General features: G+C 36.0%; 1 protein-coding gene across 1 annotated transcript in view; it reads left to right on the top strand.

Annotated features, from left to right (window-relative positions):
* The window catches only part of LOC135684627 (protein Aster-C-like), a 30,612-nt gene that overhangs the window by 10,959 nt on the left and 6,160 nt on the right, over positions 1-13,493 (top strand). The window contains exons 4-17 of the mRNA XM_089115108.1: positions 1,240-1,381; positions 2,114-2,201; positions 2,818-2,921; positions 3,407-3,502; positions 4,192-4,272; positions 4,541-4,717; positions 5,241-5,568; positions 6,272-6,342; positions 7,074-7,167; positions 7,495-7,613; positions 8,550-8,600; positions 8,731-8,822; positions 9,585-9,634; positions 10,059-10,112. Of these exons, the coding sequence (XP_088971234.1) occupies positions 1,240-1,381; positions 2,114-2,201; positions 2,818-2,921; positions 3,407-3,502; positions 4,192-4,272; positions 4,541-4,717; positions 5,241-5,568; positions 6,272-6,342; positions 7,074-7,167; positions 7,495-7,613; positions 8,550-8,600; positions 8,731-8,822; positions 9,585-9,634; positions 10,059-10,112 (1,547 nt within the window). The remainder of the gene's footprint in view (positions 1-1,239; positions 1,382-2,113; positions 2,202-2,817; positions 2,922-3,406; positions 3,503-4,191; positions 4,273-4,540; positions 4,718-5,240; positions 5,569-6,271; positions 6,343-7,073; positions 7,168-7,494; positions 7,614-8,549; positions 8,601-8,730; positions 8,823-9,584; positions 9,635-10,058; positions 10,113-13,493) is intronic.

Genomic DNA, 13,493 nt, shown 5'->3' with positions numbered 1-13,493 from the left:
AACAAAAAGACAACCCGCTCTTCTGCTATTTGTTTAACAAATTCATCTTTCCTGCTGTTTCTTTAATTAAAAATCAAAAAGTCCACTTTCCCGTATGCTCGAATTTTTCCATGCAGCGGATTCTTCAATTCATAATTAATAGCTACATTTAATTTGGTAGATGTCAGGTCTTTAAAATTTATCATACCGTACATCTTTTTCATGCAACATATTCTACACTTAATAAGTAAAAAGTAATTTTAATTGGGTTGAAATCCGGTTTTTAAAAACTTTTTATCATTCCGAACACGGTCTCAATGCCATATATTCTACATTTAATAAATGAAAGGTAATTTTAATTGGGTTGAAATTCGGTCTTTAAAAATTCTTTATCATTCCGAACACGGTCTCAATGCAATATATTCTACATTTAATAAATGAAAGGTAATTTTAATTGGGTTGAAATCCGGTCTTCAAAAATTCTTTATCATTCCGAACACGGTCTCAATGCATTAAATTTTACATTTAATAAGTAAAAGGTAATTTAAATTGAGTTGAAATACGGTCTTTAAAAACTTTTTATCATTCCGAACACGGTCTCAATGCAATATATTCTCCATTTCATGCAAAATAGCTTGTTTTCAAACCGGAAGCTGAAGCTTGGTCATACCGGTCTGAATACCACAAAATTTTGCCTTCTTGTAACGTATTCTGCAAGATGGTATGGTAGCTGTCATTTTTTCAACTTAAAGGTTCTAGCTAGAATTACAGTAGATTTCCTCCCTATATTTTCACTGTCTTATTTCCCTAAAAATGAATCTTTCTCGTTAAATGAGTTCTGATATATTTTTTTAATTCTGTAAGGTCCAAACGTGGCTTTTACCTCCCCTAAAAAAATAAGTACATATTCGCCTGTGTTGATTTTCGAACTGTTAATAAACGCCTCCCTATTTTCTCTAATAAACGCCTCCTTTAAATAAACGCCTTCTCTTGAAATGAATATAAATGCCCTCCCTGATAAACTTAATCTTTGTTTATAGGCCAATCAACTTACAAGTTGAGTTTAAAACCAGTCTTATCAGCCAAGGCACTGCCAAGCCCAAAAGATTGAAAATGATCGATGATGTAAAATGAATTAATCTTTACTGTGTTTTCCCTGTTGTCGAGCTACCATCTGTTCTACCGATTCTTATTTTTGTCTTGCTAAATTATCTTGATTCGTATTTACTCTGATAACGATATGCAAATCTCCTTAAACAGGCTTTCAGATGCGAATACCAAAGCGACCGATGCAGCTGCTAACATTAAGTCTAAACTTCGAAGTCTGAGCCCTGCAAAACGAAGATCGGATTCAGATGCCAAGGACAAAAGGAAAGGTCATAGAGGCAAGCGAATATCACAGGTAATTTACCTTTCAATATGATGAAAACTCTAATTCCATGTCATTGTCTTTTATTTATTGGATAGAAAACCCTGTGCATGTGCAATGTATTACAATTCAAGCGCATGTACATTTGTTTGCATCCAGCATGTCCCCCCCTGTACGTATTTAATGAGATGCATTTATCCCCTTTGATGATGCTAAAGAGTTTTATCGTTACTTTTGCTCAAGCAAAAAAAATCATGTAAGGGCAAAGGCAAAAGAATATTTTACTTTTGCAATTTGAAATTCTTAAATCCGTTGATTCTTGTTGGGACTAAACAGAACTACAATATTCCGAGTATATATAAGTTTGACTACCAATTTTTCTTTATAAACTTTGTCATCATTTTGGTCACCAGTTTTTGGCCATAATTCCTTATTTTATGCCTGTCTGTACTTGTTTTTGGAAGCAGTTGGAGACGACAAAGAAGTGAAACTTTTGTGACGTTGGTTTTGATCTCAGAATCTTGGTCGATTTGTGGTTAGCACAAAGCCGACTCTGCTGTTCGCAATTAGTATACTGTACTTGATACTGAATGATACTGTATGCACTTAGGCCTTCTGTTATTGATTACTCACTGTATTGTATTAGGCTATGACTAACGTGATCCAGAAATACTCCATGTACCGGAATTTCTTGGTTTGAACTTGCCGTTTTTTATGTTTTCGATAACTTGACGAAAAATTCTTGACAATTTTCTTGGATCTTAGATTATGTCTGGAGCGTCCTTCAAATCAAAATGTGCTCTTTTCAAGAGAATTTTCAAGGATCTTCCACTGGAGGAGATGCTGATCGTTGGCAAGTCTGCTTTTTTTCTAACAAGATCTAATTTGAGAGTTTTTGAAGCGTATCTTTATATATATTCACTGACAAGTCGCATAAAATTGCAAAAGCTTTTCTGGAATTCTCTCATCTACAATTTGGTTTTTATAAAACAGAAACAGGACGCATTTGAACACATTGTGTTCTCTCTTCATTTGAAAGGGGGTTACGTATTATGCATTGCATCGCGAGAGACTTTTCATATTTAGGAGCAGCCAGTATCAATTTGCAATACCGTAAATCCTGGAATTACCCCCCCCCCCCCCTTCTCGCGAATGAGTGCCTCGCTCTAATGAGTGCCTCGCTCTAATGAGTGCCTCGCTCTAATGAGTGCCTCGCTCTAACGAGTGCCTCCTTTATAGTTAAATATGTAACGAACTTCTGCATTGATTTAGCGTCCCTGCCCTCAATATAATAAGCAAAATCGTAAGTTGGTCTGCAACATCGCCCGATGGAAAGTAAAACAAGACCAAATTGTGTGTAATGTACCTGTGTCTTTCTCGAGTACTCTCGATAAATTTTTTGTATATATTTAACGAGATGGATTTTTTATGCGATCGTTTTTATCTAAGTTGGTTGCTTCCTTTTCTAGATTATTCTTGTGCACTTCAAAGAGACATCCTTGTTCATGGGCGTGTCTACCTTTCTCAAAATTGGATGTGCTTCTATGCAAATATTTTCGGATGGGAGACCCTGGTAAGCTCACTTGTTCTATTTGTCCTTCATTACTGTTGTGCAAGAAAAATTGCTTGGAACATCCAACCCGTTGTGTTTTAGTTTTTTCATTTCCTTTCAAAAGTGCTTCTTTCCCCTACCCCCTAGAACAATGATGATAGTTTGGCCAATTATCATACCTGTCAATCGAATAACGCACTTCAAAGTCTCCAGTGTCATTTCATAACAAACCAAAATTATTCCAAATGGGAGGGAGCATTGCTGGTTGTGATGTTTGGTTTTTGCAATGTGTATGGCTTTAAAATTACTAAATTTGGACGATATAGTTAGAAATGAAATGTTTTCTTTTTCAATTTGCAGTAAGTTGTTTTATTCGTAGGACCTTTTTTCAATTTGTTTGATAGTTTTATTCTTTGCTTGAGACACATATCTTTGAGAAACATATTTCAGTTCTTGGCACAGAAGTTAGCAATTCTAAAATGTGGAAATTTTGTATATCGTTTTAGGAAACAATTAACTGGCATGAAATAACTGCAATTACAAAAGAGAAGACTGCAAGAGTAATACCCAACGCCATAAGAATAAGCACAAGTAGGGACAGGGTAAGTCTGATTTCATTCGGCAACAACAATATTTGTACAATCAGTCCGGAAATCTGACTGCCTGATAATTCGTAATTTCTAGTTTCGAACAAAAACCTGATTCTTCTTTTAAAAAGAAGAATTTTTTATAATTTGAAAAAAATTGCTTTTCTGTGAGAGTACTAGCTACAAGAGGTTGAATATAAAAGTGTCAAAGTAAAGAAAATGACCGCAGAGAAAACCTACTTTTTCAAGATCTAGATTTATTCTTAGGTCAATTTAAAAGGTGTATATTGGAATTGTAGTGTTGAAGATTCTTACATGAAGTATTTTTATGATGAGTTTGGTTGGTGATATCTGGCACTAAGGTTGGCTCAGAGGATAATGCTCTTTGATATAAAAATTTTATAATTTTGCAAGCAAGTTGCTCTATAACACAAATTACTTGTGTTGAAAGAAATGCAGCCTGTGTGCTGCCCTTTGATTTTAAAAGTTTTCCTTTGCCGGGATTTACTTCAATGTCGACGTCATTGATTTTGATGTGATTTTTCAAGTCCAAGAATCAATGTGTTTCACCCCATTGAATCCCTTTATGCAATGTTGTTTAATGATGCTTGTATATGTGACCAGTGATCTGAGTATAGCGTTTATTATTGCTTTACTTTGCGATCTTACTTATCCTCATATCCCATTTTTTATCTTTGTTTCAGTATTTCTTCACATCTTTTGTCTCAAGAGATAATTCGTACACTGCCTTGTTCCGAGTTTGGCAAAATGCACTGTTAGGCCAGGTAAGATCTATTTACCATAAATTGTCCTTGTTGCCTCCACTGTCCGCTTAATCATAACTACCGGACACTGGTACTGGAGGCTGTCCGGAGCCAGAAGCTATTCTTTTAGTGTATGTAGAGGCCGATTGTGGCTATGAGAATAATGCAATTTAGATTTGTTTTTACAGTTACTTCTTTGGATCATAAGGTTTTTTGCGATCTTTTTGTCGTTTAAGTCACACGATTGGTGCTTATGATTTTAAGCGGCGAGCTTCTTTTGTGCTTGCAGGCTGTGGGTCCACTTGAACTACGAAAACTGTGTAGGAGATTTCGAAAAAGGACTTCAGATGATGTAGACGGGGTAGTAGATGATAAAGACGAAACTGGGGATGAAGTCACCGAAAATGATAACGATAATCCATCGATTTCACCCAGTGATGTTTCCCAAGATTATCAAGGAGACCAGGTTTGAATTATTGTTATTAACAGTTTTTTGCCTTTTTTAATCCCGCTTTTTTGTTTACCCAGACTCATTGACTGTGCTACTTTGATAAGCTCTTCGAACAGTTGCTCTGACTAAAATTATAGACTGAAGACCGGGTGCAAGCTTAGACAAATTGGATTTCAATCAACAATAATATTTCCGTCGTTTGTATCTTCGTGCCTGTAAGTCTGTTAATATTTGTTATATCTTTCATTTTTTGTGAAGACTCGTCGTTTTTGAGTCGAGCTATCACATTAAATAGTTATGTCCTACATTCGAGAATGTTAGGCTCCGTTTCTTAAAGAAGCAATTATAAACTAAAGAAGCAATTGGAAGGCAATAATGCAATTTTCTTCCATGTTTTTCTTTAACGCGGGTCTTAATGTATAGGCTGCTGCTCGATTCTTGCTCCGTCCTGATTATGCATGGGAAGGTTCTAATTGTAACTAAACTAAAACTAAACTAAACTTCTAAAACTAAACTTTAATTCTTCCCATATTCCCAGGGACAAAAGACAAAGATTTCGGTTATTCCACCTACGCCCCCTGTCGGTGTGCATGAAGATGACTTATGGACAGGCGATTTGGAAACATCGGACGTCAATAAAAGCGGCCTACCAGACCCAAAAGAAGACAATGATGGCGAGGTCAGTGACGTGTCTTCAAGATCACCATCTCCGATCCTTAGGAGAGCTGAGAACCTTTTAGCGTTTGCGAAGCAAAGAAAAAAGCAAAGGAAGAAATTAAAGAAAACCTTTTCTCTATTGCCTGCACCAGAAACGTCGGGACTTGAAGGATCAGAGAACGAAAATACTTCTGAAGATAACGCTGAAAGTAAGAGATTTTTTGATAATTTTAAATTTTGTTTTTCTTATTTATTGTTGGGCAATGGGTGAAACGAATTAAAAAAACAAGAGATATTCCTGGGATTCACTTTTTATTTGAATCTTGTCGAATTTTAGCTGAATGTATGGATCTTGCTGATATGCTCACGTGTATGATAGTGTCTGCCCTCGGGGGGGGGGGGGAACTATGCCTAATTTTGGACGGGACGTGCCATTTTGGTTAAAATTTTGGACAATAATAATTCCGCAAATGTCTGAAAAAATGTGATCCATAATTCCGCAAACATGATGAAAACTATACCCATTATCCTGCAGAGCAAATAAATTTTTTAAAGCACATGAAAAATCATTTTGGATATTCATTTTGTTGATGCTGAATCTCCCTCCTAATAATTTTGCAATATTTCCACAAAATTGTACCCATAATTCTGCATTTTTCTTCAAATTGTACCCATAATTCTGCATTTTTCTTCAAATTGTACCCATAGTTCCGCACAAATTTCAAAAATTAGTACCGATAGTTTCGCACTTTTCAGGAAAAATGTACCCCTGAATAATGGCACGTCCCCATACCTTCAAACATGTTAAGGTACCCCTCCCCCCCCCCCGAGTTTCTGCCATTTATCTCTCCCGTAAATCCAATTAAGATATGTACTTGTGAATTTTTTCCTATGAATTTATTTCTTTTTCAGCTGATGACGCTGGCGGTGAAGTGTTTTGCCCTTGCGTGGGAGCCCATCCAGGAGTAGAGTACTGTGTAGAGGTAAGTCTCGGTGAATTTGATCATTTCCAGCTTTTGCCACATTTGTCACCTGTTCGCTTTCACACCTGTTATCACAAAGCCCCCTCCCCAATCATATGCAAAATCGTTCCAACTTATTACACCACCTTCTCCAACTCTGTCTAAGGCTTAATTCCGCTGCAAGAGCCAAGAAAAACACGAGGAAGGCAAATTAAAATGAAAGAAACTAAACTGTCACACACCCAAACCCCACTTCGTTTTCATAGTTTTTTAGGAATGTTTTAGCCGCTTTAAGATATTGCCCGGAGTAAAGATAAACTTTTTCTAGGTTTTGTCACTCTCTTTTACTTTGCTTTCAGAATGTTTCTAATTTGTCTTCTTTAAATCTTACATTAAAAAATTTGTCCTTCAGTCTCCACTAGGAGTTAAACACTTTCCTCTTTCCTTTGTTGAAGTGTCAACACATTCCATGGGGTTTTCCCCAACATTGCCTACCAAAAGGGGGCGCCCTTTAAAGTAATCACAAGTCTCCGTTGTGTGGTATTTTCAGCTTTGTTAATTTAATTGTTGTATTTTTGCTAGTGTACGGTGTTTAGAAACAATGTAAAAAATATTACACTCGAAAATTTATTGGCTTTGTGCCGAAATTTTATGTGGAACCCTTCGACCATCTTGTTTTTTCTTCGTAATTCCCATGTTCTTAGCTCCTTTGATTGACTTGTCAATCATTTTTGTTTTCGATGTTATTGTAGGAATTCGATTTTGACGTTGATGCTTTGTTTGAGCATTGTTTCTCGAGTGATTCTGACGTCATGAAACAGATCCATGAAAGCAGGAAAATGCTGAGTAAGAGTCTTAACTCTAATGACTATCCGTATCTATGAAATTTTTTACCCAATCGTCATTTCTTATGTATTGTTGTCATAAAGGCAATATCAAATGTCTTTTGATTGGCTTAATTTTATTCGGATTATTCAGATTTCATCAAGTAGGCATAGCAAGTATACAGATATGATTGGCTACGACTTAAAGAGATTTTTCATAGTTTTATCATACGCACGGCTCAATATCTTTTGGTGAATATATTCAACTTTTTAAGGGAATTCAGGTCTCTATTAGCTTGTGGAATGCCCTAATCCCCAGGTTATCTGAAATTTCTTTCTCTTCTTGTAGATGTTCGATATCATGATTTTACCAAAAACGAAGACGGTAGCTCGGAAAGATTATTGACCTACACTTTGACTTTAAACTATACTATAGGACCAAAACATTCGGAGACAAGTGTGAAACAGGTACCCATTGTTACTTCAATGCTGCTGTTATGCAATTTTTGTTGCCTTACATACAGCTGATAACAGCGGTGCTACTAAATAAACAAGAGGCGCCCTTGCACAAAATGTTGCGAAAAACAATAGCAAAATAGAAATTTTCCAATTTTAGCCATTAACAAGTGGGGCTCAGCCCCCCTAAACCCCCAAGTACTGCACCTATGGCTAATAAGAAATTTGAGATGCAAGCTCGACTTTTAGAGATCATTCGACTTGTGTTCTTTAATCGTGTGTTTTGTTCCTGATACTGAATACTGGCAGTGAGAGAAACCAATGCCAGCTTTGAAAACAGAATAAAATTCTTTCGAGCGAAATTAAATCCTTGCTTTTTTCTCTAAGCTGTATAGATAAATCATACGCGGATTGACTGAATTAAATCGAGGAACTTTCCACACAGAAAGCAGAAGAATTTTGCAGGCTCAAAGACTTTGTTCAAATTGTTTTCTGTTATTATTTTGTAATCTAGTATCCTGGGCCGATTATTTTGATAACTTTCATCCTTTGATGTCTGTCTGTTTTTAACCTATCCTCGTCTGAAGTTTAAAGTCTTTCCTGTTTCAAAAATCATTGAAAACACTATATAGGTCATTATGGAACTCCTCGATCGACCTTGGTACTGCTGCTGTAATTGGGGTTGGCTTTGCTAATGAAAATCTCAAGTCTGATCTGCTAAAACTATACAAAATGGTAGTGTGAAGTGCCAAGTAAACCACTTACTAAGGGGTTTTGATTGAAGCCCAAAGAGCTCCATCACTTTCTCAAAGCCATTACTCAAATTTTTAGTATGTGTCTTTTTTAATTATTTCTTTTTAGAAGCTTTCATCTTGGTATCACCATCCATTTATTTCAGTAAAAATCATCAACTCACAATTTTTTAGATATGTTGTGTTTATTTTTCAGATATTTCATAAGAACAACACCCCCGGATCATTCTATGTTGTAGAAACAGAGGTACCTTCTCTAGCTTTATCTCAAAATTATATGGATTTTTTAAATATTTTGTACTTTTAAACATCTCTTTACTCAAGAGCACCAATGTTGAAGATTTTGAATAAAGTTTTTTAAAATTTCACATTTCTAGGTATACAACAAAGGAATTCCATATGCAGATAGCTTTCACATCTTTTCACTGTATTGCCTGACTAGGTTACCAGGAAATCGTTGCAAAATGAGGTAATAGTATTTCATCTGTCTTTCTTATCCCTTGGCAATTTTGTTATGTTTTTGTCCTGTGTATCTGCAGAGTGCTTTGCAGATTATGACATCATCTAGGTCAATTTTAAATCATAAGAACAAAAACTTAGTCGTGTTTTGTAGAAAACTTTTATGAAGCATTGTTAGGAACCAATCAAACTCGCCAATCGTCCTCTCTCTTTACTTTCGATCCACATCTAGATTTGACTTTTTGCTTATCTTTGGTTAATATCCGACGTATATACTCAGAGGAACAAAAATACTAATGTAATCAGTGTAGAACAAAAATTACTTTAGTATCTTATGCTTCTGCTTTTTCATTCTGTCTCAAATCTTGCATTACCAAAGGCTTATTTGAAATACAGATCATAATTCGGCCTAAACCTTTGTCCAGCTAAATTGTCACTAATTACTTAGCTCTAGCTTTATCTTTATTGTTAAATAGGGGAAATTGTGCATTAGCTTTGATTCGTTGCTGACTTGCCCCTTTTTTATGTCCAAGAGTTTTACCACCAGATTTCACTGACTCGTTCTCTTAATCTTATACAAGAATTTCCGCCTAATTTCGTTGCGTGTGATCACTTAATCATTGTTTGGCCAACTTTCCCTGAAAGTTTTTGCTAAGTGCTGACGTTTGGGCCAATCTCCCTGAAAAATTTTTTAATAGGTGTCGTTACCTTCTTTTATATTTAGGTAACTTAACTTGTAGTTATGTGTTTGTATTTGTATACTGCATTCCAGGATTCATTCAGAAGTCAGATATACAAAGTCAATGATGGGAATCGCAAAAAGTAAGTCAATCATATATATGTGCACATATTCCAGCTTTAAGGAGTATAGAAGAGGAAGGTGAAAAATAGGTGTTGAAAGGCGATTTTTCAAATAAGGAGGAAGGGAAAGAGAAAAAGGTAAAGACTCAATTGATGGAAACTTTAAAATAGCAAAGCCGTCAAAAGGAAAGGTCTAGGAAAAATGATTCTAGTAGGTTTATAGGCAAAACCTCATGACAGTCCCTGCCACTTGAATTTGAAACAATCAAGAAACTTATGACTGCAGCTGTAAATTATGTAAAGAAAATATATGTAAATATATTCCAAATCTAGGTTTTTTAACGCGTTGTTAGCATCATTAAGACTTTTTCTTAGGAATAATTAGTAAGAGTATTATTTCAGTGAATTGTTTAACGTCCTCACATTTTTGCTTGGTTTATTACAGGCATGATACAAAGGAACGCCGATCAGGCATTCAACGACTATTTCAAAAATTTGGGTAAGTCTTATCGAGAATGCGATTGTTTTGAAATTGTTCTAGATCTAGAAAAATGACGTAGAACCGGAAAGTTAAATAATTATCTCAGTGGAGAAAATATTACTCTGTTTATCTTTAACAAATTCCGCCATTTTGCTAGTGTTGACATGTTTTCAGTTCTCATTAGAGACGCCAAATAAGATACTCTCTTTACCCAGTACAAAGCCTACATAGGCTGAGGGTCCAAACCATTTGAAAACATATGAAAGAATAACACATTTATTTTAGTTTCATGATAATAACATGACTCTTTGGCATCTAGGTCATCTAAGAACGAGATTTTCTAACCTGCCGTGATGGTATTTTTTATAATTTGAAAAACTGCAAGTATCTCAAAGAACTACAAACTGTAACAATAGTTACTTGTTACAAAACCGGGGGTGTGTTGTGTCGCTGCTGCACATAAATATGTACAAAACTGGGGGACATTGCAGGGAAACGAACAAGCATTTGTCTGAAGATCCGCTGGCTTTTAAATTTGGGCATCATATGCACACGCGCAGTTAAAATCATTGACGCTATTTTTTATCTCATAATATGTACCTATATATGCTATGGTAGGAACATTCCTGGCTCTTATGGGAAAAGGCCAGTCTCGAATCAAACGAATAAGAAAAATTATAAAAAAGGATTTCACGAGATGAGTGAAAATGAAACTCTGGTTTATATGATGCAACTATACATAATATTTTCTATTAAATGCTGTGAAGTACGATGAGATGTAAATTTTTTCCATAAGCCTTCGCCCCAAAATGGTTCAGACTGGTTTGGAGTAATTGATATAATGATATCCCTAAACTATCAGCTCGCCTCGCCTCGCCTCGCCTCGCCTCGCCTCGCCTCGCCTCGCCTCGCCTCGCCTCGCCTCGCCTCGCCTCGCCTCGCCTCGCCTCGCCTCCCCAACATAAGGATTGACAGAGCAGGAGTCATTTGAACGAAGCAAATAATAAAGTGTCGTAAACTTTTGACACCGACGAACATTTCACGACAAAATAATACTTTTCGAAGCCACTTTCCGTCAGTGAATGCAAACAAGAGTCAATAGAATACAACTCGCATCAAATTGATTGCCTCATGATGAATAGTATGAATCAAGTCATAAGATATGTTCACGCCGGGGTGGACAACTGGGGTGGACAAGGACAAATTTTCTAGGCCATGCCCTTCAGACTCTTGGAAAATCCTTTTTTTAGTATTTTTTTATCCATTTTGATATTTTTGGACAAGCAACTATCTCAAGCAGCATTTTTTGCAACGGTGGCTTTTTTACCAGTGCGTAAATCGAAATCGATCTGATTACCCCCAGCTCCCCCCAAAGGTTTTCATAGGATTTCGAGAAATTAGAAAATAGACTTCTGGGAAACAGCCCACCCCGTGGCGACGCCACCGACGCCGGTTGTAGAAATTATCTAGTGTACCAACCCAGAACTGGCTGCTGGTTCAGAGATTCAATGTTAAAGTACCAAGAGAACGCTAAAGGAAACACAACAGTTGTATCCAATCCTTCTTCATTGTACACCTCGGTACTGATTATCTATCTCTCTATCGCTGTTTCTGTCGCCTCTTACCTTACAGTCGGACGTTTTATATACTTTTCATCTACACAAACTAAATATGTCTACCAATCAGCATTTAAAAAAAAAGGATACAAATTTTACTTCAAAGATTTTTTATGAATAACTTTAAAATGCATACACGGATTTATAAATGTCGTTAAGCTGTTTGTTAGACCGATGAATAGCTTAATTCAGCCCATGATTAGCCTGAGTCAGCTCAAAACGCCGTTAACCAAATCCATTACGGATGCCTACATAAACATTAATGACCCAAGCAAATCTTATGAGTTAACAAGAAGAAAAAACAAATCTCTATGTGATAAGCATTTGCTGCAGTGCTATATTAAACGTGCTGTCATGAATGGATAATCCCAACGCCGGTCTAGGCAAAAGAAAATTCACAAAAAACTGAATCAATTAGCAAGGTGTGTCTTAAGGCTAACTTTCTGTCTGGGGGCTTGTGTTTGCACGCAGGCAAGTCCTCACATGAATAAAGACAATCTTCTGATTGCGTGAATCTATGTTATCTTTTTATTGTGCAATATCTCTTGATAGTCACAATAATTAATTTTAAAACATAATGACATCATTAAAGAGAACTGTTACGGTTAATTAATGATTTTGCTTCTTTGAGAGAAACTTGAGCACGCCCTTAATGCTACTTTGACTACAATTACTTTTATTTATATTACAAAAATACCTATTCAAGTAGTGAAGTTTTTTTTATTAAATACAATAGCCAAAGAACTTCACAAAAGATTTCAGAATGGGATGAAAAGTAAAATTATAGTGCATGATACTGAAAATCAATTTTACATGTGAAGCACCCTTTTAGCAGGCACCTTATAATCTTAATTAGAAATTTCAAGAACATACAGGGATGTTGTTTTGCGGGAAAATTTGACTTCCTTCAATATAGGATGTACAATAGTTGTGACGACTTTCTATATTCCTCGTTGGTTGGTTCCGTCAACTGTTGCCTTGGTATTTGCCACGCCTTCAAGTCACCATAGGAACTGTGCAAAGGTCGTTTACTTGCCTGATCACCGCAAGCTAAGATTCTTTTCATGATTGTCGGACTTGAAATGTTCCGGATTAACCTCTTGTGTTGTACTTGGTTTCAAGGTTTCAAGCTCCACTTATTTCTGCTTTTCTCCATAGTAACCAACCATACTAATTTCCTTGAAAACGTCTCATTCGATATCTTCCTTTGTTTTGCCAACAATAGCCACATGACGCAAAGTCGTAAATCGTATTTCAAAACATTCTACCTCTCGGAGCGGTGTTTATACTGATCCCATCGGTTTGGTTGTCATTCTGAATAAGATTTTCCAGAATAGCTAGCACGAGTCCCGGAGACGCCATGAGGTCGTGGTTAGATTGTGATGCTGAAATTTTTCGTTACCATCCCTTCAGGATTGGATCTGAGGATGATTACCAGAAGTATATGGGTATATTTTTTTGCATACTTTGGATGCATTTTTAAAGTTGCAGTTGAATGTAAAATAATGTTGTATTGCATCAAATTACAGAAAGAATTAATCAATTTCTTTAACTTTTACCGAATAAATTTGTATTCTAGCATTCGAATCAAAATACTATTTAGGAAGTTATATTTTTGTTTTCTAAAAAGGCCTTTAATCCTTATAATTTGCAAGAAAAGAGTGCACAAGTTCAAGAATTGATTCTTTATTGTAAGATGAGTTAGCAGTTGGTAATAAATGCAGTCAAATATAGAAATGGCCAGCAATGGTCAAGATAAGCGGTTATGTAAATATATAATGAA

The sequence above is a fragment of the Rhopilema esculentum genome, chromosome 21 (genome assembly GCF_057945365.1).
Source record: "Rhopilema esculentum isolate cy_ngs chromosome 21, ASM5794536v1, whole genome shotgun sequence".
Classification (NCBI taxonomy): Eukaryota; Metazoa; Cnidaria; class Scyphozoa; order Rhizostomeae; family Rhizostomatidae; genus Rhopilema; species Rhopilema esculentum.
The sequence above is the reverse complement of the archived record's forward strand: the minus strand, read 5'-3'. Positions and strand labels throughout refer to the sequence as shown.